Source organism: Ornithorhynchus anatinus, chromosome 2, assembly GCF_004115215.2.
Source record: "Ornithorhynchus anatinus isolate Pmale09 chromosome 2, mOrnAna1.pri.v4, whole genome shotgun sequence".
In the NCBI taxonomy this organism is placed as follows: Eukaryota; Metazoa; Chordata; class Mammalia; order Monotremata; family Ornithorhynchidae; genus Ornithorhynchus; species Ornithorhynchus anatinus.
Window position 1 is genome coordinate 7,045,842 of NC_041729.1, and position 23,489 is coordinate 7,069,330.

At 42.3% G+C, this 23,489-nt stretch overlaps 1 protein-coding gene across 17 annotated transcripts in view; it reads left to right on the forward strand.

Annotated features, from left to right (window-relative positions):
- The window catches only part of EP400 (E1A binding protein p400), a 105,902-nt gene that overhangs the window by 28,607 nt on the left and 53,806 nt on the right, over positions 1-23,489 (forward strand). For 12 of the 17 annotated variants that reach the window (XM_029050089.1, XM_029050078.1, XM_029050121.1 and 9 more), the window contains 13 exons: positions 694-784; positions 1,010-1,117; positions 1,636-2,042; positions 8,491-8,790; positions 11,146-11,331; positions 13,241-13,381; positions 14,716-14,794; positions 17,229-17,272; positions 18,907-18,964; positions 19,695-19,784; positions 20,603-20,707; positions 21,839-22,032; positions 22,530-22,707. In XM_029050089.1, coding sequence (XP_028905922.1) covers positions 694-784; positions 1,010-1,117; positions 1,636-2,042; positions 8,491-8,790; positions 11,146-11,331; positions 13,241-13,381; positions 14,716-14,794; positions 17,229-17,272; positions 18,907-18,964; positions 19,695-19,784; positions 20,603-20,707; positions 21,839-22,032; positions 22,530-22,707 — 1,981 coding nt within the window. The remainder of the gene's footprint in view (positions 1-693; positions 785-1,009; positions 1,118-1,635; positions 2,043-8,490; positions 8,791-11,145; positions 11,332-13,240; positions 13,382-14,715; positions 14,795-17,228; positions 17,273-18,906; positions 18,965-19,694; positions 19,785-20,602; positions 20,708-21,838; positions 22,033-22,529; positions 22,708-23,489) is intronic. The other 5 variants (XM_029050130.1, XM_029050163.1, XM_029050203.1 and 2 more) reach the window with 2 other exon arrangements.

Sequence of the window (23,489 nt, forward strand, 5' to 3'; positions counted from 1 at the left end):
GACTTCTTTCTCCCAGATTCCACTTTTCCACATCCCCTTAATTCTTCCTCCCTATCTGTCACTCACTTCCTTCCCCCCTTTTTTTCTTGGCTTTGGGGCTCCCTCCGGCGGCCCCCAAAACCTCCGGGACCAGGTAGTTCTGGGCCTTAGGGGCGTCTGGTGGTTCCAGGTTTTGGTATCTCCAGTCAGGCCTCGATGATTCCAGATGGCTAATCCAGGATCCTGTTAACCATTATTATTTGGGCTGACCTGGGTGTCGTAATGTTGAAGTGTTGTTTTGGGCTCATGGCAGGTACCTCCGGCACCTCCGTCTACCTTTTTGGTTGGGGTCTGTTGGGGAATGTGCACCTCTTAGCCGTGCACACATTTTGTCTGTGGATCCTCCAAGGGTGATATTAGATATAGATCATTTGTGCATTTCAGATCAAGTCCTGACTCCTTTCTTCAGATATGAGAACTTTAGACTTATGGCAAATCCTGTTTTTTCTTCCTGAAGTAGCCTTTTGCTTCCCATTTCACATCATTTCATCCTTGTAGTAGAGCGCTGTCATAATTTAGCAAGAGCATTAATTAGAATATTACTTTAGTCATTCGAGCAAAGAGGAAGAAGCTGGGTATTTATTACTAAAAGTTAGACTTAGTTTACAAGAAGATGTACTTGAATTTTTCAAGTTTTGTTTTTCATTTTTGCAGCAGCAGACGCACCCAGGGAATCTCATAGCGGGGGCTACCGCTTCTACCGAAAGTGAGCCAATTAAACGACAGCAAGTATTAACTCCGGCAGGTACGTTGCCTTAGTATGGGCTTTGCTTTTCCTCAGGATCGATTTGATTGCTTAAGTTAAATCCTTCTAGACTGTAAGCTCGTTCCGGGCAGGGATGGCGTCCAGTGATTCTGTTGCATTGTCCTCTCCCAAACACTTAGCACAGCGCTCCGCACCATAGTAAGTGCTCAGTAAATACCATCGATGGAGTAAATGCAAGTTTTACAAAATGTATTATCATTACAGAACAGTCAAAGAGGCCACGACTTGAGGTGGGGCATCATGGGGTAGTATTCCAACACCCCGCAGTGGCTACAGTAGTTCCGCTTCAGCATTTAATGCCAACAGCACAAGGTAAAACCCCATTACTAGGAAGATTGACCTCTCTAGTAGACGACTCAAATCTAAGGGGAGAAAAGTCCCCATAAGACTTATTTTGTTTTTGGTGAAGAATAAAATATTTAAAATTTCAGTTTCTCTAATTGGAACATTGGCCCTCCCCCCGGTGAGTCTAAGATGAGAAACCCGGGAGGAAGAATTCTGGTTAACCTAAATGGGGGACCATGCACCCCACTTTCAGGGCTCCTTGTGGCTAATTGGCTGTTTTTTAAAACGGATGTTCCTTTTGGTCACTTGATGCCAGCTGCAACGTTTAACCCCCTGCCGTAGTACATCACCACGAGCACCGATATTGAAGATTTGCTAGTGAGGAAGTGTTTCTCCTCCCAAATTAGTATCTGCCGTTTGGGTTCGTGAATTGGTCTTAAAGGGATGGCGGTGCCGGGTATCTGAAGCAGTTTCTCACTCGTTCAATTGGCGTAATGCTGCAGAACTCTGAAATCCTGGGTGTTTGGTTTCCTCTTCTTTTTCAGGTGGAATGCCTCCCACTCCTCAAGCTGTGCAGCTGACTGGACAGAAACAAAGCCAGCAACAATATGATCCTTCTAAAGGTCCTCCTGTGCAGAACGCTGCAAGCTTACACACTCCCCCACCTCAGCTTCCAGGGAGGCTGCAGCCTGCTAACGTCCCGGTAACGTCTCTCCCAGCCACCTTGCAGCTTCCACAGCAGCAGCAGCAGCAACAACCCCCGGCGGTCGAGTCTCAGGCACCGTCCCAGGTTCAGGCGAAGACCCAGCAACCGACTGTCCCCGTTCCTGCTACTCCCCCAAATCAGCCCTCTGCTCCGCTTCAGCAGTCTGCACAGCCAGCACTCCATGCCCAGATGCAAGCGAAATCCCAAATGCAGGTGGCCCCGCATCAAACGCCGCCCCAGCCACAGGTAATCAATCCGTGGGTACCATTCTCTTTGACACCTTGAAAGTTGACTTCTGAGATTTGGAGAGCAATGTAGATCTTGAGGAGGTGTGTAGAACTGTGGGGTTTCGCTTTCCATGTCCTGCACGTCGTACTGTACCCTTCTCAAGTGCTTAGTAAAGTGCTCAGCATACAGTATGTGCTCAGTAAATACGAAGGAATGAATATGGAGATTTGGTTGGGTTTTAAGTTGCACCTCTCTGTTGGTGACTTTATTTTGATGATGATGGGATTTCTAGGGCACTCACTGTGTTCATTCAATAGTATTTATTGAGTGCTTCCTATGTGCAGAGCACTGTACTAAGTGCTCGTGCTAAGCACTGGGTAGATCAAGAGGTTGGGCACAGTCCCTGTAACACATGGAGCTCACAGTCCAGAGGGAGGGAGAACAGATGTTTTATTCTGTTATTTTCTAGGCTTTAAGCTCTTGGTGGGCAGGGAGCGTGTGTCTGCCAACTCTGAACTGTACCCTCTCAAGTGCCGAGTCCAGTGCTCTGCACCCAATAAGCGCTCCAAAAATATCACTGATTATTACCATTTTACAGAGGAAGAAACTGATGCACAGAGAAGTTAAGGAAATTGCTGAAATAATTATGATGACGGTATTTGTTAAGCGCTTACTGTGCACCAAGCACTGTTCTAAGCTCAGGGGTAGATACAAGGTTATCAGGTTGTCTCACGTGGGGCTCACAGTCTTAACCCCCATTTTACAGATGAGATAACTGGGGTACAAACAAGTGAAGTGACTTGCCCAAAGTCACACAGCTGACAAGTCGCTGAGCTGGGTTTAGAACTCAGGACCTCTTGTCTCCCAAGCGTAGGCTCCTTCCACTAAGCCACGATGCTTCTCAAAAGTCACACAACAGGCAAGTGGCAGAGTCAGGACTAGTCTGGGCCTTCTGATTGTGACAACGCTCTTTGCATTAAACCACGCTGCCACCTGCCAAGAATCATCCTCTAAAAGTCTGGATGAGACATATGTGGAGTTCTGAAGGGACTGAATTGATTTTTGGAGCACACCATAATTTCAGGGATCGTACTGTTATTTTTCAGCTCTTCCATTTTTTTCAAAATGATTTAATTCTCATGTAAAGTTCACAGTCAGTAGCTCCCGAGGCAGTGGCTTTTCACAGAATGTATATAACATAGAAAACTTGCCTGGACTCTTCACTGATCCTCTAAGTGTTTTCAGAGCATACCTACGTAAGGAAACCAACCACTGTTCCACAGAAAGATGGTGTTTGGCTGACAGCTTTCAAATTTTATTTTTTTAGCTTTTTTTCCTTTTTAGATCGAGAGAGTAATTCATTTCAACGTTTCAGTACATTTAACATGGGGATAATTAAACGTTTATCGATCCATGTACTTTCAGAGAGCACTTGTCCTTGCTGAATTTTTGTGGTTATTACTTGTTAGAGTAAACCACTGAAGATAGTTTAAAGGAACAAATTTTCTTGAAAGCGCAGGACTTTCATTTTAGCTGGTAGAGGAAAATCTGTCTAGATCAAATGTCGCTAACCTCAATCAGGGATGTGCAGCATTGAGCCCCGAGGTTCCCTCTCTGTTGCCTGCTCAAGGTAGTGGTGATTTAGCCTTTATTCCCGAGTCCTTACGGCAGGAGCAGTTAGGATAGCTTGGCATTATCCTTGACTTGTCTCTCTCATTCAGCCTGCACATTCAATCTGTCGTGAATTCCTGCTGTTCGTACCTTCACAACATCTCTAGAATCCACCGTTTAAGCAGCGTGTCTCAGTGGAAAGAGCCCGGACTTGGGAGTCAGAGGTTATGGGTTCGAATCCCAGCTCCACCACGTGTCAGCTGTGTGACTTTGGGCAAGTCACTTAACCTCTCTGGGCCTCAGTTACCTCATCTGTAAAATGCCCACGTGGGACACCTTGATCACCTTGTATCCCCCCAGTGCTTAGAACAGTGCTTTGCACATAGTAAGCACTTAATAAATACCACCATTATTATTATTATTATCCATCCAGACTGTGACGGTGCTGAGCCCAGCTCTTAACCATTTCCTGCCTTGACCATTGCCGTTCGCCTCCTTGCTGATCCCCCCCGCATCCCGTTTCTCCTCATTCCCATCCGTGCCGTACCTTAGGCTTTAAAGCGCCTTGGCTCTTCCTTACCTCCCTGATTTCCTACTACACCCCAGCCCTCACCCTTCACTCTTCTAATGCCAACCTGCTCACCGTTCCTCGATCTCATCCATCTCGCCGCCGTCCCCTCGTTCACATCCCACCTTTGGTCCAGTACTCGCTCTTTATATCCAGTACATGATCACGCGCCCGTCCTTCAAGCCCATCTCCTCCCAAGAGCCCTTTCTCGAATAAGCCTTCATTTCCTCTTCTCCCACTCCCTTCTTTGTTGCCCTTGTTCTTGGTTTTGCACTCTTTATTCACCCTTCCCTCAGCCCGATAACTCTTATGTCCATATCTATATTTATTGTTGTTAATGTCTGTCTCCTCCTCTAGACTGTAAGCTCGTTGTGGCTAATAATAATAATAATGTTGGCATTTGTTAAGTGCTTACTATGTGCCGAGCACTGTTCTAAGCGCTGGGGCTAGGGAACGTGTCTCCCAGCTCTGTTGTATTGTACTCTCCCAAGCACTCAGTACAGCGCTCTGTAGGCAGTAAACGCTCAATAAATATGATTGATTGACTGATACCACACTCTGCTGCCCACATCATTTTTCAGAAAAAAACATTCAGTCCATAGCTTCCCACTTCCCGATAACCCCCAATAGTTGCCCGTCCATTTCCATATCAAACAGAAATCCCATCCCATTGGCTCTAAGACTCTCAATGACCTTCCTCCTCCCTTACCTTGCTGCTTTTTCTATTACAACCCAATCCACCATTCCGCCCCTACTACCAACCTACTCTCTCTACCTACATCTCACCCGTTGCCCAAATCCTCCTTCAGGCCTGGAATTCCCTTCCCCTTCACATCTAACAGTCCAGCGCTCTCCCCACCTTCAAAACCCTCCTAAAATCACATCTACACAAAAGACCTTCCTTGACTAAACTCTCATCTCCCCTAACCGCCTTGCTCTCACCATCAAATAAGCACTTGGCTGCATATCCCTGATGCTCACCCCAGCCTCACAGCACTTATGTTAATAGCCCTCCACTCTCCTGTTTTCCCAATCCGTAATTTATTATAATATCTGTCTCCCCCTGTAGACTGTAAGGTCCTTGTGGGCGGGGTTTGCATCTACCAACTCTGTTATACTGTACTTTCCCTAGCATGTAGTTTAGTGCTCTGCATCCAGGAGGCACTCAAATGACTGATGTGGTAGCCATTATTTTAAAGTCTTGCCACTCAGCTCCAGCTGTCCTTTCTAAAATGACATTTTAAAGGGACTTCCACCCTGGAGTAGCTGAGCCCTGACTCACTCTTGACTCACTTCTGGTTGTCTTATCCTTTCCCTAAGACGCAAGTGAAAGGAGCGGGCTTCTTCCTATGTCCTGCCTTCCTTTTCGCACAACAGCTGGTGGGAAGAGTACTGTGTTGCTAAAAGCTTGTAAGAAACAGCATGGCATAGCCTGGGAGTCAGAAGGTCATGGGTTCTAATTCTGGCTCCACTGCATGTCTGCTGTGTGACCTTGGGCGAGTCACTTAACTTTTCTGGGCCTCAGTTACCTCATCTGTAAAATGGGGATTGAGCCCCATGTGGGACAGGGACTGTGTCCAACCTGTTCACCTTGTATCTACCCCGGCACTTAGAACAGTACTTGGCACATAGTAAGCGCTTAACAAGTACCATAATTTTTTTTTAATGTTTGTTTTTTTTTTGGTAAAACTCTTCAGTGGTTTCCAACGGGTATGCCCTGATAATTTGTAGTGTTACCAGTGTTTTTTTTATATCATCAGGCACGCACTGGTGAGTTTCCATTTGCAGGAGTGTCCCCACCTGTGTGAAATCAAATCAAACGTAACAGGGCCCCCAAAACTCAGTGTTTGGTGAACACTAGCAGCAGTTTGTGAGCACATCTCCCCACTCATTAGTAATAATAATAATAATGACATTTATTAAGGCTGTTTACTAAAGCACTTTGCAACATAATCAGATTGGACAGTGGTCCCTGTCCCACTCAGGGCTCAATCACCAAATGGTATTTGAGTACTTACAGTGTGCAGAGCACTCTACTAAGGGTTGGGAGAGGGCAGTAGAATAAGGAGACATGATCCATGCCCTCAAGGAGATTTTAGTCTAGCAGAGACACACGTAAAATTAATTCCTGTTAGGGGCAGCGACCCAGTGTAAGACTATGTATCTAAATGCTAAGAGGGTGGGTGAATACTTAAGGGCTTAGGAAGTATAAACTCAAGTGCATAGGTGATGCAGTATGGAGGAAAAACAGGATGGGAACATGACAGAGGGGCGGGAAAGGCTTCCTGGAGTAGATGTGATCTTTAGTAAGGCTTTGGAGATGGGGAGAGTGGTGGTCTCTTGGTTATGAATCAATAAATATCACTGTGTAATTATGAAAGGGAATAGAGTTCCAGGTAGGAGGGAAAGTGGGAGAGCAAGGCAAGAGAGACTAGAGTGGAGCACAGTGAATAGGTTGGATTTAAACGAGTAAAGTGTGTGGGCTAAATTGTAATGGGAAACGGTAGATAATAGGGAGAGAGCTGATTGAATGCCTTAAAGTAGGAGTTTCTGCTTGATGATGTGGGATGACAATATTTTATTAGGTGGGGAGAACAGATATCTGAACCCTTTTTTAGAGATGAAGAAAATGAGATCTAGAAAGGCTAAGTGACTTTCCCAAGGTCACACAACAGGGCAGTGGCAGAACTAGGATTGGAATGTGGCTCTCCTGATGCCCAGCCCCATATTCTTTTCACTAAACCAAGCGGGCAGGAAAGATGGATTGCTCCAAACTACTCCTACTGCATAGGGACACCCCTACAACGTGCTGGTAATCACTTTGGTGTATTATTAGCAGCAATTAAGAACAAGTCTATGAATCTATAGATTATCTGACCAAATGTAAGATTCAAATGATTGTTTTTTGTCACCGTGAAAATTCTCCTTTTGGAATGAGTTTACTAACTTTTTAGTTGCAACAAACTTGCAGAAGAAAGCAACTCACAGGTATGAAGTACTTTTGCCTCAGAGGTGCTGTCAGTGTCCTCCCGTATTTTACCATATCGTCTTCAAGGTCGCATCCACAGTGTGATAGAAGATATGCTTAATTCTCTAACTAGGATAGAGAGATTATTTTTGTTTTTTGAATACTCAACATCCCTACCATAAGGAAGCAGGTGAAGCCCTTCAGAATAGGAATAAGAAGAAAAAAGTTGTGTTTTTTCCTAAGAGAAAAGAATATCTAGCACTTATGAGCTATAAGATAGTAATTAGGTGGTAAAGTATGAGCAATTTGTTTTAAAAATTTTAGTTTTTTGTAATGGTGTGAGAGGATACTTGTTTTGCCTATGCTGAGTTAATGTGAATCTGTACTGTGGTTTAAGAGGTTATTTCTATCTGAATGTATCTTTACTGGAAGCGGGTAAGTAGGAGGCATTTTTGGAATACCCATTTCAGCTCCTTCTACAAATATCTCTATACATTTGAAGCTTGTTGTGATCGGCACTCACTTTGAGAGATTAAAAGTAAATCAGCTCATTGACCATTTGAATGATTCTTTGGGCCAAATCAGGTAGCTTGAAGTCAAGTTTGTGCCTGGGCAGACTTTCTGAAAATGCTGATTGAATTAAACATCATGTTTATGTGCATACTCTAATCATAGGAAGGAAACACTAATGTACTAGTTAAATGTCAAATGTACCTGAGTTATTAGAACTCTTGATACTACAGGGATATTGTTAATGATGAAATTTGCATATACATGTTCTTTACAAGCATATTCCGAGCTTGATGGTTAAAAAATGATGATATTTGCAGCCTAATTTGCGGAAATGACCTTTTCCTTTGATAAATGGGAACCTTAGTTATTCCAGCATCAAATAAAATCTTATCTTAGGTATGAGTTCAGCAGTAAACGGAGCAATGAATAATCAGGATTTGAGCATTAAATTAGATATATCCAGTTCTTTGACAGTGAGAAATTTTGATCTTCCTCTCTTGGGACCATTCTACCTCAGGGTGTGCTGAGTGATGCCACTGGTTTTCAGGGGAGCATTCCAGGCCTTTGCTATTGTGCACCCGTAACAATTAACTGGTAGAGGAAAGTGTCTTGAGAAAAGAATCTGTCTAAACTGCTCTTACAACTCTAATGATCAAATGAATGGTGTATAGTTAAGAAGAACCTGAGATGCAGGAAACGGTTACTCTCAATTAAGGAGGTGTTTGAATGAGGAAGCAGCTCTGGAACTTGCCTTTTGCATTCAACGCAATGTGATCTTTACACTGAATAAACTCTTTCCCCACTAGACTGTGGCACTAACGAGATCGCCTGCGGATACTGTCCAGTCCTGCCAGCGTCCTGCTTCCACTTCTCTGTCTACCTCATCCTCCACACCAGCAAGCCTGTCGGGCCCGGCACCTCCACCTGCCCGCGCATCGCCAGTTAACAGGCCCTCTCCAACAACCAACAAGTCAGCGTCTCCTGTCGCGTCCCGGTCGCCGGGGACCGCTGCAACTACCAACCCCAAACCGCAGAGTCCTGCACAAAATACAGCAACCCAGCCCCAGGAGAGTTCTCAAGACAAGCTGGCTGAACAAGTTACATTGGTAAGATCTTTTGTCTCCAAGTATGATTGATGATGGTGGTATCTGTTCAGTGCTTACTCCGCATCAAGCCCTATTCTAAGCGCTGGAGTCGATGCAAGGTAATCAGTTTGGACACAGTCCCCGTCCCACGTGGGGCTCACAGTCTTCATCCTCCCTGTATGGACGAGGGAACTGAGGAACAGAGTAGTTAAGTTACTTGCTCAGCAGATAAGTAGCGGAGCCGGAATTAGAACTCAGGTCCTTCTGACTCCCAGGCCCACACTCTATCCACTGTGCCACACTGCTTCTCACCATCTTATGTGTGCACAGGAATTCTTTATTTTAAAACATAAATACATCCATCACAGATTCAGGACTAATTGAACATTAGGGTCCTGATCTGGCCAGTGAAAATGGAGAGACTTTTTTTTTTAAAAAAAAAGTCATTTTTTAATAATTAAGTTGGAGAGAAGCAGTGTGACTTGGCAGAAACAGCATGGACCGGAGAGTCAGAGGACCTGGGTTCTAATATTGGCTCTGCCACTTGGCCTGCTGCGTGACCCTGGGCAAGTCATTTTTTAATCATGGTATTTAATTGCTTGCTATGTGCCAGGCAGTGTAATAATAATAATTACATTATTTGTTAAGCACGTACTATGTTCCAGGTGCCGTTCTAAGTGCTAGGATGGGTATAAGCAGCATGGCCCAGTGGCAAGAACACAGGCTTAGGGAATCAGAGGATGTGGGTTCTAATACCGACTCCACCACCTGTCTGCTGTGTGACCTTCGGCAAGTCACTTGACTTCTCTGGGCCTCAGTTACCTCATCCGTAAAATGGGGATTAAGACTGTGAGCCCCATGTGGGACAGAGACTGTCTCCAACCCTAATTACCTTGTATCTACCCCAGTGCTTTGAACAATGCTTGGAACATAGTAAGTGCTTAGCAGATACCATCCCACAGCATTTATGTGTATACGTATATATCCAGAATTCTATTTATATTGATGCCTGCGTCCTTGTTTTGATGTGTATAGATCTATAATTCTATTTATTTATATTGATGCTTGTTTACTTTTTTAATGTCTATCTTACCCCTTTTAGACTGTAAGCTCAGTGTGGGCAGGGATTGTCTCTTTTCTTTGCTGACTTTTACTTTCCAAGTGCTTAGTACAGTGCTCTGTGCACAGTAAGCGCTCAATAAACATGATTTAATGAACGAATGAATGAATAGAAGCAAATTGAGTTGGAAACGGTCGCTGTCTCACATGCTGCTTCCACTATGCTGAGCTCTGGAGTAGATACAAACTAATATTGTTGGACAAAGTCCCTGTCCTATATGGGGCTCACAGTCTTAATCCCCATTTTACAGATGCAGTAACTGAGGCACGGAGGAGGGAAGTGATTTGCTCTAAGTCACACAACAAACAAGTGGTGGAGTGGGATTAGAACCCACGACCTGTCTCCCAGGCCCATGCTCTATCCTTTAGACCAATGCTGTTTCTCATTGGACTTCTGTGTCCCTCAGTTTCCCCATCTGTAAAATGGAGAATCAATACCTGCCCCTCCTCCCCCTTTAGACTGCGAGCCCCATTTGGGACATAGGCTGTGTCTGATCTGATTACCTTGTATCAACCTCAGTGCTTATTGCACTGCTTGGCGTTAGCAATGCTTAACAAATACTAAAGTTGCATTTACTCTTGGTAAAGATGCTGGTTGGTCATGAGAAAGTATTGCAAGAGCCTTCTAACCAGTCATCATCCCGAGAAGAGCCGGTGGTAGAGCCAGTTGGCAGGGGAAAGCTCAGTGGAATGGAGTGTCGGGAGGCTGCCGGGGCTGTCACCAGTCCTCTTGTTTTCCTCACCACAACTTCCTGGGATGGCTACCCTCATAGATGTTGTCACTTAGTAGTTCCCTTCATCCCCTCTCCCCCCCCCCCCCGCCAGTACCTGCTTTGGATGAGACCCTTTGGCTACTGAAAAATCGGAAATTTTTTTCCCCTTGAGAAGTTCTTTATTTTGAAATCAGCTGTGTTTGTTTTTTTTAATACCTGGATAGAAACAATATTACACTGAGTCCCTTTACACCCAGAAACCATATATATAACATTTTAAAGGACAGCGATCATTTCATATTTTTATCAGTACAGATGTGAGAAACTGTTGTTTGGCTCCTTTAGTATATGAAGGCATGGTCAGTGTACCAAGATATATTATGAGCCCATCATTGGGCAGGGATTCTCTATCTGTTGCCAAATTGTACATTCTAAGCGCTTAGTACAGTGCTCTGCACATAGTAAGCACTCAATACGATTGAATGAATGAATGATTTATAGAATGAAAAATACATGTGTGTGACAAGGGAACTGATATTTTCAGGAAAATCAAATCCATCAACGAATAGCAGAACTGAGGAAGGAAGGTTTATGGTCTCTGAAGCGACTACCAAAACTTCAGGAGGCTCCACGACCCAAATCTCACTGGGATTATCTTTTGGAAGAAATGCAGTGGATGGCGACTGATTTTGCTCAAGAGAGAAGGTGGAAAATGGCAGCAGCCAAGAAGGTATTTTTGAATTGGATCATTTAAAATGGGAATGATTGGTAGACATTAGCAGTGGGAAATCTGTCCATATAGGTAATTTTTTTCTTTAATTAGGAGATGAGAATCCCAAAACTGTCACTTAGCTTTGGACACTCTCCTGGGTACCTTAATGTGTCATCTGCTTTTTTCTTTTTGAGGTGGGCCTTCTTTTGATATTGAGGACGGTTGTGGGTATCATGAAATAATTTCATGAATTCAGTCAGTAGTATATACTAATACATACTCTGTAGAGAACACTCTATTAAGGGCTGGGGAGAGTACAGTAGAGTTGGTAGGCATTTCTGCCCTTGAGGAGTTTACCATTTGGTGTGGGTGAGAGACAGAGTGGGAGCAATAGAGAATAAAGGTATGTACATAAGTGCAATGTCGGGGTCAGTCAATCGTATTTATTGGGTGCTTACTTTGTGTAGAACACCGTTCTGAGTGCTTGGGAGAGTACAATACACAGTCCCTGCCCACAATGAGCTTACAGTCTAGAGAGTTCCTTATCCTGGACATTTTAGTTTGTTTCCTTGGAGGGAATTGTTACCCACTTTTAAAAATGGCTGGAATAATAATTTTAGTATTAATAATAATGTTGGTATTTGTTAAGCTCTTACTATGTGCAGAGCACTGTTCTAAGCGCTGGGGTAGATATAGGGTAATCAGGTTGTCCCACGTGAGGCTCACAGTTAATCCCCGTTTTACAGATGAGGGAACTGAGGCACCGAGAAGTTAAGTGACTAGCCCACAGTCACACAGCTGACAAGTGTCAGAGTTGGAATTCGAACCCATGACCTCTGACTCCCAAGCCCAGGCTCTTTGCACTGAGCCATGCTGCTTCTTGTATTGGTTAAGCACTTACAATATGCCAGGCACTGTACTAAGGGCTGGGGTGGTTAGAAGCAAATTGGATTGGATACGGTCCCTATCCCTCACAGGGATCACAGTCTTGATCCCCATTTTACAGGTGAGGTTACTGAGGCACAGAGAAGTGAATCAGCTTGCTCGAGGTCACACAGCAGACAAATGACAGAGCTAGGATTAGACCCATGACTTTCTGACTCCCAGGCCTGGGCTCTATCCACTACACCACACTGCGCCTCTGGAAAAGGATAAATCTTAGCTTATGGCAAGCTGGTTTTCGAGGGGTGTGAGTTACTCAGGTGTTTAGGGGAAGTGAAAGTGCTGAAATAGCAGTGGTGTGCAAAATAGAGTGGGGAGATGAGAGATGAAACAGGAAAGGTTTCCTGGAGGAGATGTGATTTCCAAAGGATCCTGAAACTGGAAAGAGAAGTGGTCTACTGAAATGAAGTGAGCCCATTGTTGGGCAGGGATTGTCTCTATCTGTTGCCGAATTGTACTTTCCAAGCACTTAGTACAGTGCTCTGCACACAGTAAGTGCTCAATAAATTCGATTGAATGAATGAACGAATGAAGACCGAGGGGGTTCCAGGCAGAAGGGAGGGTGGGAGCAAGTGGTCAGTGGTGGGAGCGATGAGAATGAGGGACAGTGAATAGGCTGGCTTAGCTAAGGTGGAGTGAGAAGGGAGAGAGGGTAAGTTGCATGGAGAGAGCTGATGGAATAACTTGAAACCAGTGATCGGGAGTTTCTGATGGATGCAGAGAGGATTGGCCAACCTTTGAGAAGTTTATGGGTAGGCGAAGACAGATGAAGAATGTCAGCTTGTGTCAGCTCATCCAGTGAGCTGATTAGATAGGACTACAGTGCTGGATATAACATGTCAAATGAATAAATTTACACAGGGTGAGCCAACTTTGACCTTTAAATCTGAATGAAGGCGTAATTTAATTTGTAGGAAGTAAAAATGAAAGGGTCTCACAAACTATTTTTGGTGTTATAGGTGTCATAATCTTATTTATTTATCAGCTTGTTAGAACTGCAGCTCGCTATCACGAAGAGAAGAAACTTCTTGAAGAAAGAGGCAGGAAAGAGGAACAGAATCGATTAAGACGAATAGCTGCTTCCACTGCTAGAGAAATTGAGTATTTTTGGTCAAATATTGAACAGGTACAGTTGTCTTGAATGTGTAAATTCTGAATTCTGTGAAAACAATCTGGAGCCATTTGTATATTTTATTGTCGTAAGATTTTCATAGGAAAAGCAATAGCAAGCCTTACAGATCTTCCTCGCTAAAACTGCTGATATCCCATTTCCTGTAATGTTCCTTAATCTACTATTTATACTATTCAAAGATTGTTTAGGTACTGATAATATGAATCATGGGGTCTCCACCTTTTTTGGTGGCGCTGACAAGTTTTTGGCTAAATGGACTTTTTTTTGGTGCCTCCTTTCAATATATCTCTAATAACAGTGTGAGTACTTGGTATTTAAGCTCTTACTATATGCCAAGCACTGTTCTAAATGCTGGGGTAGCTAGAAGTCCTGGGGCGTTCAGTCTTAAAAGGAGGGAATAGGATTTAATCCCCATTTTGCAGGTGAGAAAACTGAGGCCCAGAGACGTTAAGTGACTTGCCCAAGTCACACAGTGGCAAAACAGGGATTAAAATCCAGGTCCTCCTAGCCCCCATGCCTGCTCTTTCCGCTAGGCCCAGCTGCTTCCCTAAAGCAAACAGCTTCTATTTTCTAAAGTGCTTTCATAATACTTAACTTATATTTGTGCCCATAACATCCCTATGTGGTAAGTACAGACAGATGTTATTTTCCCCATTTTACTTACTGATGAGCTCCAGAGAGGTGAAGTGACTTACCAAACAATGAGGTGTACATCCCCTTGATTCTATTTATTGTGATTGTTGTCTTGTTTTGTCCGGCTGTCTCCCCCGATTAGACTGTGAGCCTGTCATTGGGCAGGGATTGTCTCTATCTGTTGCTGAAATGTACATTCCGAGCACGTAGTACAGTGCTCTGCACGTAGTAAGCGCTCAATAAATACTATTGAATGGAGCAAAGGTCACATAGGCTACTGGCAGAGTTGGGCCCAGGACCCAAGTCCTATGACTTTCACTGCCACTAGATCATGCTGTCTCCCTAAGCAGTTGTATCTTGACAAAGGTATGAATGGTCGCATCCCAGCAATATCCTGAAGCATTTTTAGGTTTAATATAGAAGAACCATGTAACTTCCAGCTATTTGTTTTAACATCAGTAGGAGTTAAGGCAACTTTTTTGCCAAAGTGTTGCTGATTTCCTTCTCTTTCCTTTCCCATCCTGCCATTAAGCACAGAACAAATGAAAACTTGAAAAAACCCATTCTGATGGAAAATAGCATGATAAAAGATTATTTAATAGGAAAGAGAAGTCTGTATTTTAATGTGTTTTTCTCGTTTCTCTCTTCTTTACATCAGAAAAATCTTGTTCCTTGTTTTTTATCCTTGTTTGTAGGTTGTGGAAATAAAACTGCAAATAGAGTTAGAAGAGAAAAGGAGAAAAGCCTTAAATTTACAGAAAATTTCTAAAAGAGGTAATTTCCTTATTTTACTAAAATTTCTCTAGAGTGAAGCAAACATTTTGTTTATAAGTGCCGCTGATAAAAGTGTATCTGCTTTTGATTGATGCTAACTTCTTTATGCCTTTTTAAGAATTATTTTCCTCAGGCTCTATTTTCTTTTAGTCCTTGTCCCAGCAAATATCTTTTTCCCTTCAAAAAGAAATGGTCTTTCCTCAGTTTTAGCTTCTCAACTAACCTTTTAAAAATTTGGACTTGCATTTGCTCCCAGTGAATATCTTTTCCCCTTTCAAAAAGAAATAGTCTTTCCCCAATTTTAGCTTCTCTGAGTGTTCCTCAACTAACCTTTTAAAAATTGGGACTTGTATTGGTTCTTGGCCTTCTTTTATTGATGGTTTCCAGAAAACAGTTTGAAAGTAGCTGCAGGAAGCCAAGTAATTTTAGCACCTCTACGATCCTCATTGGAATGAACGAGAAAGGATGTGGAGATGTAGGTGAAACTTGTCAGTCTGTCTTTGGACGTGAACACTGTTAGGTGCTTGTGATTTATAGGTACTCCTTTTCCTGTCATATCCAAGGTGCGGCGTATATCTTGTAGCACGCTCAATTCTGTAGAACGTGTGCTTTTACCACATGTTTTGGCTACAGCACAGTGAGGGAACTAGCGAACATTCATGTCAGAGGAATTGGTCTATGCACCTATGTGTGGTACAACCTTGTACACTGTGAGTAATAGTCTACAGAGTGACTTTTCATTGACATTGGGTTTTCCAAGAGTTCAGTTTGAAATGATGGGAGAACTGGGTTTATTTGGCTTAAGCAATTCGTAAATTTCTTCTAGCCTATACGCTCCTTGTGGGCAGGGAATAGGTTTATCACCTCCACTGTATTCACTCCCAGTCGTGTAATAATAATAATGTTGGTATTTGTTAAGTGCTTACTATGTGCAGAGCACTGTTCTAAGCGCTGGGATAGATACAGGGTCAACAGGTTGTCCCATGTGAGGCTCACAGTTAATCCCCATTTTCCAGATGAGATAACTGAGGCACAGAGAAGTTAGTGACTTGCCCACAGTCACACAGCTGACAAGTGGCAGAGCCGGGAGTCAAACCCATGACCTCTGACTCCGAAGCCCGGGCTCTTTCCACTGAGCCACGCTGTGCTCGACACGAAGTAAGCACTCAGATGCCATCGATTGGTTGATTGGCATTTTGAGGAAATGAATAATAATAATAATGGTATTTGTTAAATGCTTGCTATGTGTGAAGCACTATTCTGGGGGGGATACAAGGTGATCATTGTCCCATGTGGGGCTCACAGTCTTCATCCCTATTTTACAGATGAGGTAACTGAGGCACAGAGAAGTAAAGTGACTTGCCTAAAGTCACACAGCTGACAAGTGGCAGAGCCAGGATTAGAACCTATGACCTCTGACTCCCAAGCCCGGGCTCTTTCCACTGAGCCACGCTGAAACCCAAGCACAGTAGATCACAAATTCATTTCCCTGCCTGTGGTTTAATGCACCTGTCTGCATACCTTGGAAGACAGTGGAGCATATTAACTTTATTTCCCTGCTGTCCTTATAATGTTTCAGGAAATCAATCAATGGTATTTATTGCATGATTTGTGTGTGCAGAACACTTTACTAAGCAAGCGGTACAGTACGATGTAGAGTAGGCATAGACATTCCCTGCCCAGAAGGAGTTTGCAGGATAGAGCTAGAGAAGCAGCAAAGTGTAGTGGCTAGAGCACGGATCTGGGAATCAGAAGGTCATGGGTTCTAATCCCAATTCCCCCTCTTGTCTGCTGTGTGACCTTGGCTAAGTCACTTCACTTCTCTCTGCTTTAGTTACTTCATCTGTAAAATGGGAATTGAGACTGTGAGCCCACTGGGACAGGGACTGTGTCCAACAGTCGTATATATTAAGTGCTTACTGTGTGCAGAGCAGTGTATTAAGCGCTTGCGAAAGTACAATTTAACAATAAACAGTGACCTTCCCTGCCCACAATCAGCTCCCTACACGGTGCTTAGAACAGTTCCTGGCTTAAAGTAAGCACTTAACAAATACCATAATTATTATTATTATTATTGTTGTTAGAGCAGGAAGAAGTCCTGCTCTACGGAAAGATATGTACTTAAGTGCAGTGGGGCTGAAGGAGGGGTGAATATCAAATGTCTAAGAGCTGGGAGCAGCCAAGTAGAAAATTTCCTACTCGTTTGTAATAGACACGTCCCCCTTACCTGTAATAGGTTGTTGAGTTGCCTTCCATGAAGAAAATAATAGACAATTATCTGGACTGGATGACTTATTTACCCATGCTGAAGGCAGGAACCTGGCCTCAGTACTCTCTCAAGGATCCTCTAGGTTTATGATTCTATGATTGCATTGTTTTGTGTAGTTGAATCACTGTTGGGTAGCTGATATATGTTATTTGTTTCTATGAAAAGATTCAAGGACTAAGGAGCATCTTGCTATATCAGAAAGCTTTTTGGTGAGTTTCTTTTTGTTTTTCTGGTCCTCTGTCCTCTTTTGTGGTCCTAGAGTGAATATAAAGTGTGTAAAATATTTTCCACAATTGAATATGTTCTTTGCAAGTATCCAAAGTAAAAAATAAATGATTGATTCCTCAGTTTTGTATAAAGTCCGATCTGTTCTCGGAATCAACTGTGATTTTTAATATGTTAGCTCTGGGCTTTGGGTGCACACTGGGAGAATCAGAAATGCCAAGAAGCTGAGAAAACTAAGCTGAGACTCAGGCCAAGTCATTTACTTAGGCTTTGCCTTGGGATTTTACTAAGAAGACACTTCTTTATACTTCTGCGTTTGTTTTCAATCTAGGTCTCATCCATTTCTCAACAGTCCAACTGTTCATGCCTACCCGTGATATTCAGCTTAGTTTTGCCAGGTTTCCGCTGGGCTGTTGTTTGTGGCCCTGTGAATATAAAGAAACCTACTCCAAGTAATTGGTCCCTTCTTTATGTGAACATTTACTGATCAGCCCTTGACGGACCACTGGGTAACTGGCAATCCTGGCCTTACTCCCCTACCCCTCTGCCAGCCAGCCTGTTCCCTGGGGACAGTCGTAATAATAATAAATGTTTGTTAAGCATTTACTATGTGCCAAGCACTGTACTAACCGCTGGGGTGGATACAAGCAGGTCGAGTAGGACGTGGTCCCTGTCCTGTGTGGGGCTCACAACCTTAAATCCCTGTTTTACAGATGAGGTAACTGAGACCCAGAGAAATGAAGTACCTTACCCAGGGCCACACAGCAGACAAGTGGCGGAGGCGGGATTAGAACCCATGACCTTCTGACTCCCAGGCCAATGCTGTATCCACTACACCATGCTGTTTCCCCCTACTTCTACCCAAGCTGGCATCAGCTGAACTGCAATCAGATAGTAGAATATATTGATTTGATTGGGCGACCCACTCGTTCTGAGTAGTCCCAAACACGGATGAAACAGCATTGCACAGTGGATAGAGCACAGGCTTGGGAGTCAGTGGTCATGGGTTTTAATCCTGGATCCACCACTTGTCTGCTCTGTGACATTGGGCCAGTGACTTCACTTCTCTGGGCCTCAGTTGCCTCATCTGTAAAATGGGGATTGAAATTGTGAGCCCCAAGGGGGACGGGGACTGTGTCCAACCTGATTTGCTTGTATCCAACTCTAGCACTTTATGTGGTGCCTGGCAGGTAGTAAGTGCTTAACAAATACCACAATAATAATAATAATCATTATTATTATCAATATTTCTCCAATGCATTGGCTGAAGGAACACACTTTCCTGGTATAGTCACCAAACAAGTTCTTCAGTGGAAGGTGGAGCTTTAAATTTTCACGCTCTAGAAGTCATTGATAAGTAAAAAACCAAGAGGGTATGCAGGCTGCAGCTTTAATCCTGTGTACAATTAACAAGCCCATCAGCAGGAAGCAGAATGATTTTGAGAAAAGACCCCCACACAGACAAAACAAAAAGCCAAACACAGGTCCAAGGGTAAATCAGTCCCATCAACATTGTCTGAGCCCAGCTGATAGACCCCATATATATTTTGAAGCATTTCATAATAACATGTTAAGGCTGAAGTTTATTAATGTAAGCCTTCTTTTTTTTAATGTTTAGGATTCAGCAAAATCTGGAAGGAAAAGAAAAGCTAGCACATCTCTAACTGATGATGAAGGTCTGTTGTTTTTCAAGCCATGCCAACTGTATTTGCCATCTGCCAGGCCTTTTATTGAATAAAACATAGAATGTTTAAGGAATGGGTTCCTATAGGATAGGCCTGAAATTTAGACTTTTTAAAAAAAATCAAAAACAAAAAACAAACCCAAAAAAACCACAACTTGGGATAAATTTGACCCTTATATAAATCACCTGCAGCTCCATCATCTGCAACTCTCCTTGTGGTGAGTATATTATGGAGGTAGCCTTTGGCCTCAGGGGATTTCAAAACTGGATGTCAGTCAGCATGTTTATTTGAAGTAATTACTTATTTTGTTGTAAAAACTTTTCCCTTAAGCTTGGAACTGGAACTAGGCCTTTAGCTTGGTCTATTGTGGTAAGGATCGAAAAGCATCAAATCTAAGGGATTGTATGAATTGTTTAAAATTGAGTGAGGGAAGTATACCATTCAGTTGGAGTAAAAAATTAAATTAGGGCCTCAAATTTTCTGACTGCCTTTGGGAGCCACACAAGTGAATTAAAAGTATGTTTAGCAGTCTTCTAAAATGAAGGGTCTGTTTTTTAATAAATAATTACTATCTATAAGTAGGGATACTCTAGGAGTATTTCTGGTAGAGATTTCCTCAAAGCTAAATGGACTTAAGTTTATGCAATTAAATTACTTTAGGACTCTAGCACTGAAGTTCAAATTTTTGTTTTTATTAACAATGTTGATAATGCTTTTTTAGTGGAAGATGAAGAGGAAACAATTGAAGAACAAGAGTCGAATGAGGGGAATATAGACCATCAAGCAGAACTGACTAATTTAGCCAAAGAAGGTGGATTATCATTAAAAATATTTAAATTTGTTTTAGGAGCATAGCAGAATGTCTTAAAAGTTCTTTCTAGAGTAAATCCTAGCTAATCTTGTATTTTTTCTGTTGAATGATTCCAAAAGTGAATATTTCTATAATAATCTCTGAGTACTTAGCTTATTCTTTTCTGTCAGTAGTCCTTGTCCTTCAAAGAAAACCAGTCAACTGAAGTTATGTATTAATATTACTCAGTCATCTATCCAACTTAAATTTCTTTGGGATTCTAAAAAGTTCCTAGTGGTGGGATTAGAGCTCCTTTAAATTACAAGGAAATTTTTATTTGACAGATGTAGTAAGGTTAATGTTGAATTCTGAGATAACCACCTTGAAAGTAGGGATTATGCCTGCCTTCTCCATTGTATTCTATCAAACACTTCCTGTAGTGCTCTGCACACAGTAAACACTCAAGATTGAAAGCTTGTGTTTCCTTATTTTAAATTATATTAACATTCCCAATCCATAAAAGTGATTTTTATCAAGCACAGTCTGCTTTCTTTTATCACCTGCCACAGAAGTATAATTGCGATAGCTCTCAGTAGCAGGGAGCTGAAGTATTTCTTTGAGTAAATATATCATCTGTACATTAATTTTTTTTTTCAAAAAGCTATAAAAGTGAGAAACTAAATGCAAAAGTTCATCCTAACTGTAAACTTTGGGTTTTTTTTTTGCTTTACCATGTAATGTTTAATACTTTTCTCAATGCATACTCCAGTTTTTTCCATTAAATGGAAATATTCTTGTTGCATAACCTTTTGGTGCACCCTTTCCTTTATTTTATACAGCTGAATTACCTCTGGGTGACTTGATGAAATTATATGAAGGTGCCTTTACTCAGAATATTCAATGGACCCAAGCTAAGCCTGACATTGAAGAGACCAGTGAAGAAGGTATACTTATGATGAGATTCTGTTTGATGAGATTTGACCGTGTTTAGCACCCAAGTTTTTAAAATAAGGAGGCCTGCATGTTTGATTTCTCAATCTATCAGGAGCATTTGTGTGCTTACTGTAAGCAGAGCTCTGTACTAAGCACTTGGGAAAGTTTAATACAATAGAGTTGGTAGACACAATCCCCATCCACAAGGAACGTAATTTTAGGAATTAATTAAAGTGGTTAACTCCTGTAATTACCATAGTAATATTCTGAGCTCCCAATTCCATTATCTTCTACCCCCATTTAAAAAAATTTACCTTTACTTGGATATTTTCTATTAAAGCCTTGAAGAACAAATTTGAATGGATGCCGCTGACTATCACTTGGAGTAAGCTGTAATTCACGTATGCAAATAACTGATTATAGGATCGTATTCCTGCTGGCAACCTCCAGAATTTATTTTTATGCGAGTCCAGTTGATGAGTAAACCCCTAATGGCCAGATGGGGGTTTTGCCTGAGGACATGGGTGCTTCCAGGATTTTGGAGTTCTAAGCCTTAGGTTACTGCGGTAGGCCACGAAAGAGGGAAAGCGGAGGGCCGCCAGACTCGACCTTATTCCGCTGCAGCAGTTTCCATTTGATTTATGGTGGATGTTGCCCTAAATTCTTCCTGGTCCCAAGGGAAGGAAGTGTGACATTGGCTCAGCTACTCCTCAGGGCTGGTTAAGCTGTTGTAGCTGTCTAAAATCTCCTGGCATCTGTGCAACTGCTCAAAGAAGTATTTGAGCTGTAGAGTACTTTCTTATTTCCGAGACTACAGAGCAGCTGTGGACTTTACTGGCATGCACGGCATTGGTTGTCCTGATCCGTGGTAGCCCCCTTACCCTACTCTTCCAGATCAATCAGTCAGTCGTATTTATCGTATGCAGAGTGTTGTATTGAGCACTTGAGAGAGTACAGCACAACCATACAACAGACACGTTCCCCGCCCATGGTGAGCTTACAGATCACTCCTTTAGGCCAGATTGTTTGAGCTTGAGGTGTATATGCAGCCACTTCTTTTCCTGCTCTACGGAGTGACTTTTTGACATTTACTAATCTCGGGTGTGAACGACTCGGTCTGATTAGCCTTTCTTATTTTTCAGATGTGGAGGATACTGCAGGTGATAGAGAGAGCCCTCAGAAGGAAGTAGTTCTTATAGATTCACTTCTGAGCATCGATCAGTTTAAAGGTGCCGAGAGAACAAATTTCGGGAAGCCCAACGTGAGAGATATTGCCGAGGTGGCTGCTATGGCAGAGATTCTGTTACCTAAAGGCAGTGCTCGTATCACAACAGCGGTAAAGCTTTTGGTTCTTATAAATCAGAGAAAAACGATATGGCTTTTTAGCCACGGGGCATTGTTTTTCTTGTTTTAGGTATATGAACCCCCTTGAATGAAGGCCTTAGTTATCAGTCCCTTCCTTTAGATCGATACTTGACTACTTCATAGAGTAGTTGGTTGGATAGTGAGTATTTTCACTTCTTAGAACGTCGGGGTTCCAGTCCGAATACAAAGCAGTATCATGTTGGAAGAAACAGTTTAATGTGCATGCATGGTGTCAGTCAAGGTGTGAGTGCTGTAGGATTTTTTCCCTTAACACTAGTTACTTCAGGATCATCCCACCACCCCAGGACTTGTACTACTCACAGGATAATTTCAACTTCTGAATTGTTCAAGAGTGGTGCTTGGTTTTTTTTTTTCACTCTCCAGTGGGGCCCCTTAATTTTATTGTATTGTAGTTTTATAGACGTCATCTCTCTTGATTTTTATTCCTTTTTTACATGACTCTTACAGGTGAAGTTTAATACTCCATCTCTGTTGTATGGAACACTTCGAGAGTATCAGAAGATTGGATTAGACTGGTTGGCTAAACTCTACAAGAAGAATCTTAATGGCATTTTAGCGGATGAAGCTGGGCTTGGTAAAACTGTGCAGATCATTGCCTTTTTTGCACATTTAGCTTGTAATGAAGGTATGTAGTTTGTTTAAAATCAGTTATGCAATTTTTACCATATTCCTCAAAGATTTAGGGTGGGCAAATGAAGTAACTTCCGAACTGTAAGGGTTGGATGTTGGAACTGGTAATGAGAGTTTGTGGAGTCCTTTTACTGAATGATAATAGGAGAGACTTCTGGGTTTTTACCTCCATTTAGACCGTAACCTTGTTATGGGCAGTGAATGTTCCCACTAATTCTGTTGTATGGTAATCTCCCAAGCACTTAGTACAGTGTTCTGCATGTAGTAAGCACTCAATAAATGCCATTGATTGATTGTTGGTTTTTTTTTTTTTTCAATAAAATCCAGTCCCTTCGGAAAATGGGAGAGGCTAAATCATTTGTTCTAGTTAGGGTCAGCCCATTGGCCGGGCTAGAAAAATTTTCCTCATCCTAAAATAAATGAATCAGAAAATAAAAATATGGTAATATATTTTTAAATTTGACTGAATGCCACAGGGTGTATGCTGCCAGTAGCATCCACATAATCTTTCGCTGCTAAACGTAGAAAGAGTTTGTGACAATTTTATGGGATTTAAGACTTTTTTCTTTTAACCTACCAGCAAGACAGATTAATATCAATTTTCCAGACTTATTCTCTAGTCGTTTAAAAACAAGAATACCACCTCAATTTTAGGCCTCATGTTTTTAATCTTGATCACTAAACAATAACCGATTAGTATTTATTTGCACTCTGCCGAGGTCTGGACTCAGCATTTGGAAAAGTCCAGTAGTGGACACAATTGCTGTCCTCAAGGAT